The sequence below is a fragment of the Microcaecilia unicolor genome, chromosome 11, assembly GCF_901765095.1.
Source record: "Microcaecilia unicolor chromosome 11, aMicUni1.1, whole genome shotgun sequence".
NCBI lineage: Eukaryota > Metazoa > Chordata > Amphibia > Gymnophiona > Siphonopidae > Microcaecilia > Microcaecilia unicolor.
The window spans coordinates 25518298-25531894 of record NC_044041.1 but is presented as its reverse complement, the minus strand read 5'-3'; the positions used below and the strand labels follow the sequence as shown (position 1 = coordinate 25531894).

At 43.7% G+C, this 13597-nt stretch overlaps 1 protein-coding gene across 1 annotated transcript in view; it reads left to right on the top strand.

The window, feature by feature from the left end:
- SGSM1 (small G protein signaling modulator 1) overlaps nucleotides 1–13597 on the top strand; it is a 276394-nt gene that overhangs the window by 237647 nt on the left and 25150 nt on the right. The window contains exon 18 of the mRNA XM_030218397.1: nucleotides 7305–7376. Coding sequence (XP_030074257.1) covers nucleotides 7305–7376 — 72 coding nt within the window. The remainder of the gene's footprint in view (nucleotides 1–7304; nucleotides 7377–13597) is intronic.

Below are 13597 nucleotides of genomic sequence, written 5' to 3'. Positions count from 1 at the left end.
ATTGGCAATCTTTTGTCTGATTTTTATTGTTATTTAAGGATACCCGATCTACTACAATCTCTTTTGCAACCTCACTATCAGGATACTCTATCTTCCCTGTTATGGTGATATCTTTGAAAGATACCTTATCCCGAACCATGCTCTTTTGAGCGACTGTCGGCCTTCCCCCCATTTCTAGTTTAAAAGCTGCTCTATCTCCTTCTTAAACGCCGATGCCAGCAGCCTGGTCCCACTCTGGTTAAGATGGAGCCCATCCTTTCGGAATAGGCTCCCCCTTCCCCAGAATGTTGCCCAGTTCCTAACAAATCTAAAGCCCTCCTCCCTGCACCATCGTCTCATCCACGCATTGAGACTCTGGAGCTCTGCCTGTCTCTTGGGCCCTGCGCGTGGCACAGGTAGCATTTCAGAAAATGCTACCCTGGAGGATACAATTACTCTCGATCTTACTTAATCCTACACTATCCAGATTGTAATGGCATCAAATGCAAATCTATATATGCCTCCAACGTTTCCTTCATAGGCACTCAACTGTGGAATGCCTTACCCAAATTAGTAAAAACAACGCAGAACTATCTAAATTTCAGAAAGTTATTGAAGACCACCTTGTACAAAAAGGCGTATTCCCCAGGCTTAACATAATTAAGATTTACTTTGGTTTCATATAATCTGGGGACACTAATGCCTTACACTTTCTTTACTATAATGTGTGTAAACTGATACCAATTTGCTTATAATTTATGCTGTTATATTGTATAATTGTACTTATCGTACTGTAGCCCTTCAATAGTTTTGTGTAAGCCACATTGAGCCTACAACTAGTGGGAAAATGTGGGGTATAAATGTATTAAATAAATAAATAAAAGTTGTTGATGGGGCCCTGGAGGGAGGGGGGGATGGGACTTCCAGATATACGTCGCTATAACCAAGCGTGCTTACTAAGGCACTTAGGGGACTGGTTTATGGACAGGCAGGACTTCACGCACAGAAGGTTAGAGCAGGAGTATTTTAAACCATACCACTTATACTACCTGCTACAGTGCCCAAAGAAAGTGTTGCCGAGCCCGATGGGGAGCAGTGTACTGTTGAGTCCATTGAGAGAGGCGTGGCGGGACTTAGTTCAAAGTTGGGGTCTGGCAGTGGATAGCTCTGACCTGTTGCCCATTCAGGGCAATCTGAGTTTCAAACCAGGGATGGAAAATATAGTGTTCCGTAGGCGGGCTGCAATGGGAATCACAAGACTAGAACATGTTTTGGGATCTAGAGGTCAGATGCTGGAGTTGGGGGCTTTGGGGGTAGGAATAGAGAATAGTTCCATGTTTGCGCATTGCCAACTTGCACATTATGTTAGGTCACTGGAGCCTGGGAAGCTGGGGGATGGACATGGACGGCGCCTTAGAGCCTTTTTTCGATCAGTACCTGGGGAGCACCTCTCAGTTTCGGGCCTCCAGAGAGCTTTGGGGGAACAAAGTGGGGGGAGGGACACAGGGAACATATTGAAACGCTGGGCCCAAGATTTGCAACGACCTAATTTGAGTCTTGACTTTCAGAAATTAATTGCACGAATTCCCACGCTGTCAGGTAATGCGACATTGCGTGAATGTCAATTCAGAATTACGTATAGAGCATACATGACCAAGTGTCAGGTATTCCGATTTGGGGGTGTCCAAGATCCGACCTGTGCGAAATGTGGACTGGGAGAGAGCACATGGTTTCACTCGCTCTGGGAGTGCCCAAAAATAAGATGTTATTGGGGGGATATAATCAAGTATTTGGAATCAGTGTTACAGGGAGGTGTTCTTTCTTCCCCAGAGGGATTTCTGCTTGATAGACATGAAGTCTTTGGGCAGCATAAGGGGGGGGGGGCTCGGCAGTTCATTCGAAAGGCGGGAATTATAGGGAAAAAGCTCATTATGGAGGCGTGGATGCAGGAGGAGCCGCCGGACTATTGGCACTGGAGGAACCGCATACATGAGCTGATGATGCAGGAACATAGGTTGGTGGGATGCTCCCCTAGAAGACGGAAAGCGTTTCTGAAGATTTGGGAGCAGTATATTCAAACTTTGTCAGCCAAGGCTCGCAGTTTCATTTTGAATCGCCTTTGAAGTTTTTTTTTTGTTTGTTTTTTTTTTCTTTTGCCTTATTTATTATTGGTGGCTTGGGGGGAGGGGGAGGGAGGGAAGGGTGGGAAGATAAGGTATGGGGCTTGTAGGGTAAAGTATCTGTCAGGGAAGTTTGTCTTAATGGGGGGGGGGGGTTGGTTGGGCATGTTGCAGCACTACGTGTTAAAAGGTGACTTTAAGGGGGTATGGGGTTGGTATTCATTATTAATTATATGTAAGTTTAATAGTGTCTATATCCCATGTTGTAATACAGTATGGATAAATGTTTCTTGAGGGGGGTGAGGAGGGAGGGGGGGGGCTGCATGGGGAGAAAACCGAAAACTATTTGACGTCGGAAGAAACACCGACAGTTGTCTGTTGTACTAGTTCTGTAATTGATGTGCTGTTATTGACTGAAGGATGATGAAAGCTTTCTATTCTGTATGTTAAGTCAATAAACAGATTTAAACATAAATAAATAAATAAAAACTTCCAATACCAAAAAATGTTACAATCACTTTATCTGCATCAAAAAGTCCCAGCGCTAGACCAATAAAGACACCTGATGTCCGCGCATAGAAATAAATGTACAATGGGTATTTCAGCAGCACTGGTGCACCTACTTCTGTATGAAGTCACTATTCAAATTCTGTGTACACTGTCCTAGTAAAAAATATGTTTGAATTGAAGAATTGTTTAGGATAGGCTCTCCACCTAGTGGATGAGGTCAAAATACAGGTAAACAAAGTGGGAAGTGGACCAATGACTCCAGGAAGATGAGACTATAATGATGTAGCATAAAAAAAACTTTATTGTAGACTCGACGCAGTACTGTGTTTCGGCCACAGGTCTGCCTCGGGAGTCTTGATTGATGTGAAAAAAGTATTCAGTAGTGGTTTGTCTCGTTAAAAACCTTCGTGTTTTTCAAACAACAGCCTAAGTACATAAGTACATAAGTAGTGCCATACTGGGAAAGACCAAAGGTCCATCTAGCCCAGCATCCTGTCACCGACAGTGGCCAATCCAGGTCAAGGGCACCTGGCACGCTCCCTAAACGTAAAAACATTCCAGACAAGTTATACCTAAAAATGCGGAATTTTTCCAAGTCCATTTAATAGCGGTCTATGGACTTGTCCTTTAGGAATCTATCTAACCCCTTTTTAAACTCCGTCAAGCTAACCGCCCGTACCACGTTCTCCGGCAACGAATTCCAGAGTCTAATTACACGTTGGGTGAAGAAAAATTTTCTCCGATTCGTTTTAAATTTACCACACTGTAGCTTCAACTCATGCCCTCTAGTCCTAGTATTTTTGGATAGCGTGAACAGTCGCTTCACATCCACCCGATCCATTCCACTCATTATTTTATACACTTCTATCATATCTCCCCTCAGCCGTCTCTTCTCCAAGCTAAAAAGCCCTAAGGTGAAAGCAGATTTGCTCCGCTAGACTGCTGTTTGAAAATCACGAAGGCACTGTGTCGAGTCTACAATAAAGTTTTTTTTTAATACTACATCATCATAGTCTCATCTTCCTGGAGTCATTGGTCCACTTCCCACTTTGTTGATCTGAATTGAAGAATTCCCTTAAATATTTTAAGGCTAGCAGTATGCCATGACTGGAATTGCATCATGGACAGAGTGGGAAAGTGCAGTAATGAGAGCTACACCAATGCTCTGCTATCCGTGCTTACTTGCTCTTTGGAACATCAGTTCAGCCACTTGAACCAGAAAGAAGGCTGCGCTGCACCAAAACGGAAACGGTTTGTTGTTTGTGAGCCGTGGCGTAGCCAAGGGTGGGCCCGGGTGGGCCCAGGCCCATCCACTTTGGGTTCAGGCCCACCCAATAGCAGGGAAACAAACCAGCAGATCAGTATAATATCCAAAAAGACTTTATTGAGATTACCGCATTGGAGCCGACTCTGTGGGTGCTGTGGGTGCTTGAGCACCCCCAATATTGAGAAAATTCCTTATATGTGTCCAGGAAGGGGTTATTTTCATTGGGCTTAGCACCCCCAATCATTTTGAAAAGTTGGCTCCTATGGATTACCGTGTATGAAACAAATGCCCGACACAGGCCGTGTTTCGCCCAACAATAGGGCTGCGTCAGGGGCTAGTCTGTATCTTTCTTAAATAAGATCGGTATCGAATTATATGTCAAAACAAGAATATAAGGAATCTTCTTCATAAAAAACCAGCATGAGCAGCATAAAATAGAAAATCCTGGGTGACGCCAGATAGACAATGAATAGCCTTCATTGTCTATCTGGCGTCATCCAGAATATTCTATTTTCTGCTGCTCATGCTGGTTTTTTATGAAGATTCCTTATATTCTTGTTTTGACATATAATTCGATACCGATCTTATTTAAGAAAGATACAGACTAGCCCCTGACGCAGCCCTATTGTTGGGCGAAACACGGCCTGTGTCGGGCATTTGTTTCATACACGGTAATCCATAGGAGCCAACTTTTCAAAATGATTGGGGGTGCTAAGCCCAATGAAAATAACCCCTTCCTGGACACATATAAGGAATTTTCTCAATATTGGGGGTGCTCAAGCACCCACAGCACCCACAGAGTCGGCTCCAATGCGGTAATCTCAATAAAGTCTTTTTGAATATTATACTGATCTGCTGGTTTGTTTTCCACGTTGGATTTTGCAGATCGTTTGCCTTGTTGCTTTCTGCCACCCAATAGCAGCACATCTCTAATGTGGCTGAGGGGGGGGGGGGGGGTTCCAAAGCCCCACCAGCCAAAAACTCCCAACTGTCCGTCCTGCATACCTTTTAAATAGCAGATCTTTGCCTGCTACAAGCAGCGACTGATACATACTGTTCGTACCGGCCCTTCAGCCTTCCCACTGATGTATTCCTGCTTATGCAGAAACAGGAAGTTGCATCAGAGGGAAGGCTGTGGGGACAACATGAGCAGTGTGTATTAGTTGCTGCTCGTTGCCAGTGAAAATCTGCTATTTAAAAGGTATGTGGGGGAGGGGGATGTTTGAGAACATTCAGCAAACAGAGATATGATGCTAAAGATTTTCTGCACTATGACTTACCTTATAGCTGAGGGACCAAGAGCAGATATATGATGGGAACAAGATGCGTGGTACAAAGTCAGTTGGGATAATTTGATGGTTAACTAAACTCAAGGCAAATTCTTTGTATAGTTAAGCAAGAATGAGGAACTGATCTAAGTTACAGTGTGTGTGGCAAGCTAGTCCAGGTGCAGAATGCGTGCATAGTCAGTCAGTCACCCTATGTATTAATGGCTTGGGAGAAGAGCCAGGCTTTCACCTGCTTCCATCCAAATTTAGACACATGGACAGGCACATAGTCTGTAAATCGCACGGAAATTTAGGCATATGTAGGGCTCCACGCCTAAAATTCACACACGATCTGAAAAAGGGGGCAGGGAAATGGGAGGGCCATGGGCGTATGGGGGCGTTCCTAAAATGAACTTTCATTGTTATAGTTTAATGGGGATATGTGCCTAATATTTCAGTAGGTACAAATGGCCACCTAAAGTTTATTTATTTGTTACATTTGTATCCCACATTTTCCCACCTATTTGTAGGCTCAATGTGGCTTACATAGTACCGGAGAGGCCTTTGCACAGGCTCCGTTGTGAACAAATACAGGGTGGTGATGTGGTAGGATCAAGTTCATGTGGCACAGCCACATTAGGCAATCGGAGAACAGAAGACTTGTGTTATGTCCATTACGTGCTTTAGTTTGGTTGTGTTGCAGAGATTAGGCATTTAAGTTGGATCGGTAGGGTATGCCTTTTTAAACAGGTTGGTTTTTAGTGATTTCCGGAAATTTAGGTGGTCGTACGTCGTTTTCAAGGCTTTTGGTAGTGGGTGCTATTCCGAGAGGTAAGTGCTATTCTATAAACCGCACCTAACAGTAAGCGCAGCTTGAATAATGCTTTTTTTTGGCACATATATAGAATCTAGCCCTATATCATTTAGATACTACCTTATAGAATGATGTTTAGTGCATATACACACGTCCCGGCCGATTATTGGTACCAGTGATGCGTGAAGGTGGCGCTAAATACTAGGCACCCTTGTGGTGCTGTCAAAATGGCCCCTTGGGTTTCGTGTTACGGACATGGTTTTATTGTCTATTATAAAACCGAAACTTTATTTCATACAAAATGAATAGTCACTGAAGTAATCTAAACTGTCAGCTGTAATCAACTCAAGACAGTGACGTTCACACTTACAGATGAGCAATCAATATAAGAATCTGAGCAGCTATAGCAGCTATAACCAACTAGCATAGGAATCATAATGAAGAGTATAGTTGCTATCAATATTTTCTAAAAACCAACAATCGATCCCTAAAGAAGCCATCATTACCACATAAATCTTTAGTAAAAAGCCATATCTAAGAAAATAAAAATAAGCATTTGGGTTTCTGCCAGGAATTCATTGCCAGAGAATGTAGTAAAAGCAGTTAGCTTAACGGGGTTTAAAAAAAGGGTTTGGCTGGGTTCCTAAAGGAAAAGTCCATATACCATTATTGAAATGGACTTGGGAAAAATCCACTGCTTTTATCTAGAATAAGCTGCATAAAATGTACTTTTTTGGGATCTTGCCAGCTACTTGTGACCTGGATTGGCCACTGTTAGAAACAGGACGCTGGGCTTACTGGACCTTTGGTCTGTCCCAGTGTGGTAATAATTACTTATATGTACTTATGGCCTGGATTGGCCACTGTTAGAAACAGGATACTGGGCTAGATGGACCATTGGTCTGACTTAGTATAGCTATTCTTATGTTCTTATGCGTGTGTGTGGGAGGAGTATTTTTTCACGGAGAGAGTGGTGGATGCTTGGAATGCCCTCCCGCGGGAGGTGGTGGAAATGAAAACGGTAACAGAATTCAAACATGCATGGGATAAACATAAAGGAATCCTGTTCAGAAGGAATGGATCCTAAGGAGCTTAGCCGAGATTGGGTGGCAGAGCCGGTGGCGGGAGGCGGGGATAGTGCTGGGCAGACTTATACGGTCTGTGCCCTGAACAGGACAGGTACAAATCAAAGTAGGGTATACACAAAAAGTAGCACATATGAGTTTATCTTGTTGGGCAGACTGGATGGACCGTGCAGGTCTTTTTCTGCCGTCATTTACTATGTTACTATGTAAGTTATGTACTTGAGTTTTATCATCTTAATTTCTCTATTTTCTTTGTTTTAGTCTTCCCAAAGCTGTAGCTCCGGAAGACAAAACCATATCCGCCTGCAGAGTGATTCTAGCACCAGTACCCAGGTAAGGGGCATTCTTTGAGAACACCATTATCAGAAAGTCAAGGCAGACCCCAGGAAAATGCTTCACTACCACATAACAATGACATCCTAAAATGCACTTTAATAAGTACATAAGTACATAAGTAATGCCATACTGGGAAAAGACCAAGGGTCCATCGAGCCCAGCATCTTGTCCACGACAGCGGCCAATCCAGGCCAAGGGCACCTGGCAAGCTTCCCAAACGTACAAACATTCTATACATGTTATTCCTGGGATTTTGGATTTTTCCAAGTCCGTTTAGTAGCGGTTTATGGACTTGTCCTTTAGGAAACCGTCCAACCCCTTTTTAAACTCTGCTAAGCTAACCGCCGTCACCACATTTTCCGGCAATGAATTCCAGAGTTTAATTACACGTTGAGTGAAGAAAACTTTTCTCTGATTTGTTTTAAATTTACTGCACTGCAGTTTAATCGCATGCCCCCTAGTCCTAGTATTTTTGGAAAGCGTGAACAGACGCTTCACATCCACCTGTTCCACTCCACTCATTATTTTATATACCTCTATCATGTCTCCCCTCAGCCGTCTCTTCTCCAAGCTGAAAAGCCCTAGCCTCCTTAGTCTTTCTTCATAGGGAAGTTGTCCCATCCCCGCTATCATTTTAGTCGCCCTTCGCTGCACCTTTTCCAATTCTACTATGTCTTTCTTGAGATGCGGCGACCAGAATTGAACACAATACTCAAGGTGCGGTCGCACCATGGAGCGATACAACGGCATTATAACATCCTCACACCTGTTTTCCATACCTTTCCTAATAATACCCAACATTCTATTCGCTTTCCTAGCCGCAGCAGCACACTGAGCAGAAGGTTTCAGTGTGTTATCGACAACGACACCCAGATCCCTTTCTTGGTCCATAACTCCTAACGTGGAACCTTGCATGACGTAGCTATAATTCGGGTTCTTTTTTCCCACATGCATCACCTTGCACTTGCTCACATTAAACGTCATCTGCCATTTAGCCGCCCAGTCTCCCAGTCTCGTAAGGTCCTCTTGTAATTTTTCACAATCCTGTTGTGAGTTAACGACTTTGAATAACTTTGTGTCATCAGCAAATTTAATTACCTCGCTAGTTACTCCCATCTCTAAATCATTTATAAATATATTAAAAAGCAGCGGTCCTAGCACAGACCCCTGAGGAACCCCACTAACTACTCACAGACGTCAGACTCACAGAAACAGAAGCCTGTGCGGCCGCGTTGCTGATCTGCAAGGGCAGGCTTCTACATGGAATGTTGCTAGTGGAATAGCAACATTAACATTCCATGTAGAATCTCAAACAGTAGCAACATTCCAGAATCTCAAATAGTAGCAACAGAATCTCCAATAGTAGCAACATTCCATTTAGAATCATTCCTATGTGTCCTATCTGTCTGTCCTACCCTTGTCCCTTATTTAGATTGTAAGCTCTTTTGAGCAGGGACTGTCTTTTCTTCATGTTCAATTGTGAAGCGCTGCGTACGGCTGGTAGCGCTATAGAAATGATTTATAGTAGTAGTAGTAGTAGTCGGTCATCTGAAGGACTTCAGTAAGGATCTGTGCTGATACAAGCAATTCTCAAAGATCCCCGTTGAAAGGTGTTGAGGTGTATTGGCAGAAGAAAATGTATCTAATCTCTATTTTTTTTTTTTAATGGGGCTTGATAAATAATTCCAAGTATGGTAGAAATTGAGCATGCCATTTGCTTGTCCCAGCACTCCATCACCGCTGTTATTACAAAAACCATCAGACTGCACTTACTGCAAAAAAAAAAAAAAAAAAATTCACAGCCAGTATCTTTTGATAAAAGATTGCTCCTGGAACCCTTGACCTCGGTGCACGATCAGGCTAGTGCAAGCAGCTGCAGCTAGAATCCACTACAGATTTTAGGCAGAGCTGCCACCTAAGTTATTAAATGAATAAATCTGCCCTTACATAATAAGGATGTCATGGAGCCTCGGGCAAGCTGTGATAAATTACTCTAATTTACAATGGTGTCAGTTCCACAAAATTATGAATTGGGTAAATGGCTGGATATATGGAGATATTTGGCATAGAGCTGCATGAAAGATTCAAGCTGGCGTAGGCTACATTCAGCTCTGGTTCTGCAGAAATGTAGTCAAGCGCATAGTTTTTATGCATCTCCAATTTTTGCACAATAAGTGCCAGTATGACTGTAATTTTTATGATAGAGAGTCATTTGTTCCTAATGGCTTTGCTTGATAATGCCTTGGTATATTTGTATTCTAAATTCTGTGAAGTCCGAGTATTACTGCAGCTTGCAAGCACATCACAACAAGGTAACTGAATTAAATTAGACCCATGAATTATTACTTAGGTTGCAGAGGTGTGCTGGGAAGCAGTTTCTGGAAAGAGACCTTTGACTGGTCTTGATTTTTTTTTTTGTACTTGCTCCTGCTTGGCTTGTGATATTTGGAGGCCTGGTTTTTCCTTTAGCGATCAGCATTACAGGTGCCAAAATGTATGAGGGGAATATTCTGATACTAATGTGGGCCAGAGGAATCCCTTCAGGAACCAGGCCAATTGCATCTGAGAAGCTGGATTCCACCCAAGTGTACTTTTGAAGTTTTAAGCACATATGATCTAGGTATTGAGGATAATTTTAAAAAACCATTCCTGCAGGTAAGAGAATGCTTTATCCACAGATCTGGACTTTTTAAAATCTACCCACAAAAGCTGCCTCCTGTGCTCTGCAGTAGCGTTCCTAGGGGGGGGGGGGGCGGTCCGCACCGGGTGCACGCCGCCGGGGGGGGTGCCGCGCGCGCCTGTCCTCCGTTGTTCTGTGCTTCTTCTCTGCCCCGGAACAGGAAGTAACCTGTTCCGGGGCAGAGAAGAAGCATGGAACAACGGAGGGCAGGCGCGCGCGGCACCCCCCCCCCCCCCGGCGGCGTGCACCCGGGGCGGACCGCCCCCCCCCCCCTAGGAATGCCACTGGTGCTCTGGATCCTATCCCATCCTAATGGGTTGGTGACCAGGCTTTTGGCCTGCCCCCTGTTGCCTTCTCAAATATCAACTATGATAGAGTGTGCTCTGGAGTCATTACTGATGTCTGGAACAAGCCGTTATTCAATCAGTCTTAAAGAAACCCAGTCTAGGTTCCTCTGTTGTTGCCAGTTATTGACCAGTGTCAAACTTACCCTATTTATCCAACTAATAGAAAGGCTGTCTTCTCCCACCTTTGGGATCCTATTGAGAAATCTAGCATTCTACATTCTCTCTAGTCTGCTTTTAGACCAGGGCACATCACCAAGGACTTCCTAGGAAGTCTCCTTCTTAGTGAGATCCATAGCTTCCTGGACAGTGGTAAACTTGCCCTGGCGGTTTCTCCTGACCTCTCGGCTGCTTTTGTTCTGGTGGACCATACCTTTATCCTTAGGCTTAAATGTGTTGGTTTGGGGGTGGACAGGCTTTTCAATGGTTTACCTCATTCTTAACCAGCCGTGATTTTTTTCGGTTTCTTGTGGCTCTGCAATGTCAGTGTTCCATCCACTGCTTAGTAATGATCTGCAGGGTTCAATTTTGCCCCTATACTATTCTCTCTCTTTCTCGTCCTCTTAGCCACTATTGTGCAGGACCTAGGTATAAGTGCTTTTTATTACGCCAAAGGTATCTTTCTTTAATCTACTATGATTCTTATAGCCCAGATTTATCATGAATGAATTGATGCCTTGATGTGTTTGCTTCTTGGCTATAAACACACCATTTTAAGCTTAAACCCTAGCAAGGCTACTGCATTATGGCTCACTGGATGTCTTCTCCATCTATCTTTCACGCCTTTAATTATTTATTTATTTATTTATTTACTTATTACATTTATATCCCAGAGTATTCCCGCCCAAGGGCAGGCTCAATGTGGCGTACAATAGTTAATAAGCAAACACCAGTACAATATACAAGGTCACCAGAGGAAGAAAGATATAACAGTGGAGGAAAAGGATGAGGGGAAGTTGAAAATTATCACAAAGAGAGCCGTGAACTAGGAGCCTATTACTCTGGTTGAATCATTCTGGTATCTTGGAGTTGTTATTGACTGTAAACTTGCGTTTGATTTGAATGTATCCATCATTCTTAAATCTACTCATTGGTTTCGTTGGTTACATGACTATCTGGATGAACCAATACCGATGTATCCCACATATACCTAAATTAGTTCAATTTGGTTAACAATCTAAAAGAGCCTAGGCATACCCAGGAAAGATAAATCAGTCACCTTACTTTCTTACTCTCTTACCTATCTATATGTTCCATCTTTGCTTTACCCTTCACTATCAATGAAAATGTTCTATTATGTATTGTGTTGACACTGTAAGTAGTATACCATGCCATACTTTGTATTGTTATTTGAATATTTTTACTGTTGTAATTACCTATTGCTCATGTTTGATCTATTCTTAATGTACACTGCCTTGAGTGAATTTCTTCAAAAAGGCGATAAATAAATCTTAATAAATAAATATAAAATATAGTGATCGAATTCAATTCAAGCTTCTTATTGTAATAACATTTTTAGAATAACTAAATTTTAAGATGTTTTCTAAACTGTAAATAGTCAGTAGATGTTCTAATATCCACAAAAAAAATCATTCCACATCTTTGTGGCTTGGTAAGAAAAGGTGAACATAAAAATCTGGTTATATTTCACTTCTTTTCTAGTCAGAAAGTGTAATGGCATCCAGTTCCTTAATCGCAACATGCCTAAGTACCTTGAGGTTTGCCACTAGAGGTTGTAGCATCCATTTTGGACTGCATGCCAGCACTGGGTAGGAGGGCATTGCTTCTGCTTGATTTCCGTCTAGACCACCAGAGACTTCTCCAAGTAGACCGGGGGTGTGGAAGGGCTGGGGCTTTGGCAACCTTACATTTTCTTCAGAGGAGGGGGGTGGGAGGAGGGATCATGAGAGGGGGGCCTGCCAGACCCTATTTGAGTTTAACCGGGCAATGGCCAGTGCCTGGTTGAACTTGGTGCATAAAGTTAGGACAGCTTTTTTTTTCTGTCCGAACTTTATGCACTTACGTAGCTAGTTAGCAGTCTGAATATTGTTGCTAATAGGCTAGGGCCATGCTCTGCCCAATTTCTGCCCCTGGCCCACCCCTAACCTCACCAGTTCGGGGTTGGCCGATTAGCAGCAGTATTCGGCAGTACTGTCCAGTTAGCCCTGTCCAAGCAATTTATTTAAATGGCTCTGAATATTGGGTCCAAAGTAACTAGAAAAGAACTCCATTCAGGAAAGTATAAATCCTAAAACAAACATGCCAAAACCATTCATACTGTAATTACAGTATAAATAACAATACTTCTTCTGTAGGACACCCAATAGATACAGTTCCCCAGTGGCATAGCGAGGGCATCTCCCACTCAGGGCGGTTCGCCGCTGCACACCCCCCCTCGGCGCATCACCAAAGCCCCCCCCCCCTCGGCGCATCACCCAAGCCCCCCTCCGAGTACATTCTTGCCTGCCGTGTGCACGCCGCTGGGGGGGTGTCAGTTCCGCTGGTTCCATGCTCCCTCTGCCCTGGAACAGGAAGTAACCTGTTCCGGAGCAGAGGGAGCAGGGAACCAGCGGAGCCGACACCCCCCAGTGGCGTGCACCCGGGGCGGACCGTCCCCACCGCCCCGCTCTTGCTACGCCACTGCAGTTTCCCAACACTCTTCAAGGGTTAAAAGCTGATCAAAAATAATGAGCTTTCATTAGGGAAGGGGAGAGGAGGAGGTGTTGATCCTGCAGTATTCTTCCCCTCTTTTAGGGTTTGTAGCAAAATTAAAATCATCCTCCAAAAGGCATATGATGCCATGAATCTTCATTTGTCACTACCATGTTTTTCCCTCATTTTATCCTTTGCTCCTTGTAGCCCAGCCTCAATTGTGATAGTCCTCAACTAGGGATCCTTTTACAAAGGCATGCTAAAAACCGTGCTGCATTAGTGTGGGCGTGTGTATTGGACGCACGCTGGAACATTTCTCCAGCGCGTCTGGAAAAAAAAAGGGGGGGAGGGGTTGGGCCAAGAAATGGGCATGCGGCAAAATGAAAACCAGTGTGCATCTGTTTACAACCTGAGCCCTCAACACTACCCATTGACTTATCATTAAGGACTCATGCGTTACCCATGCGGTAAACGTCCAGTGTGTGCCAACTGCCGATTACCACCAGGAATGCCTCCACGGTAGAAAATATAAAATTTTGTTC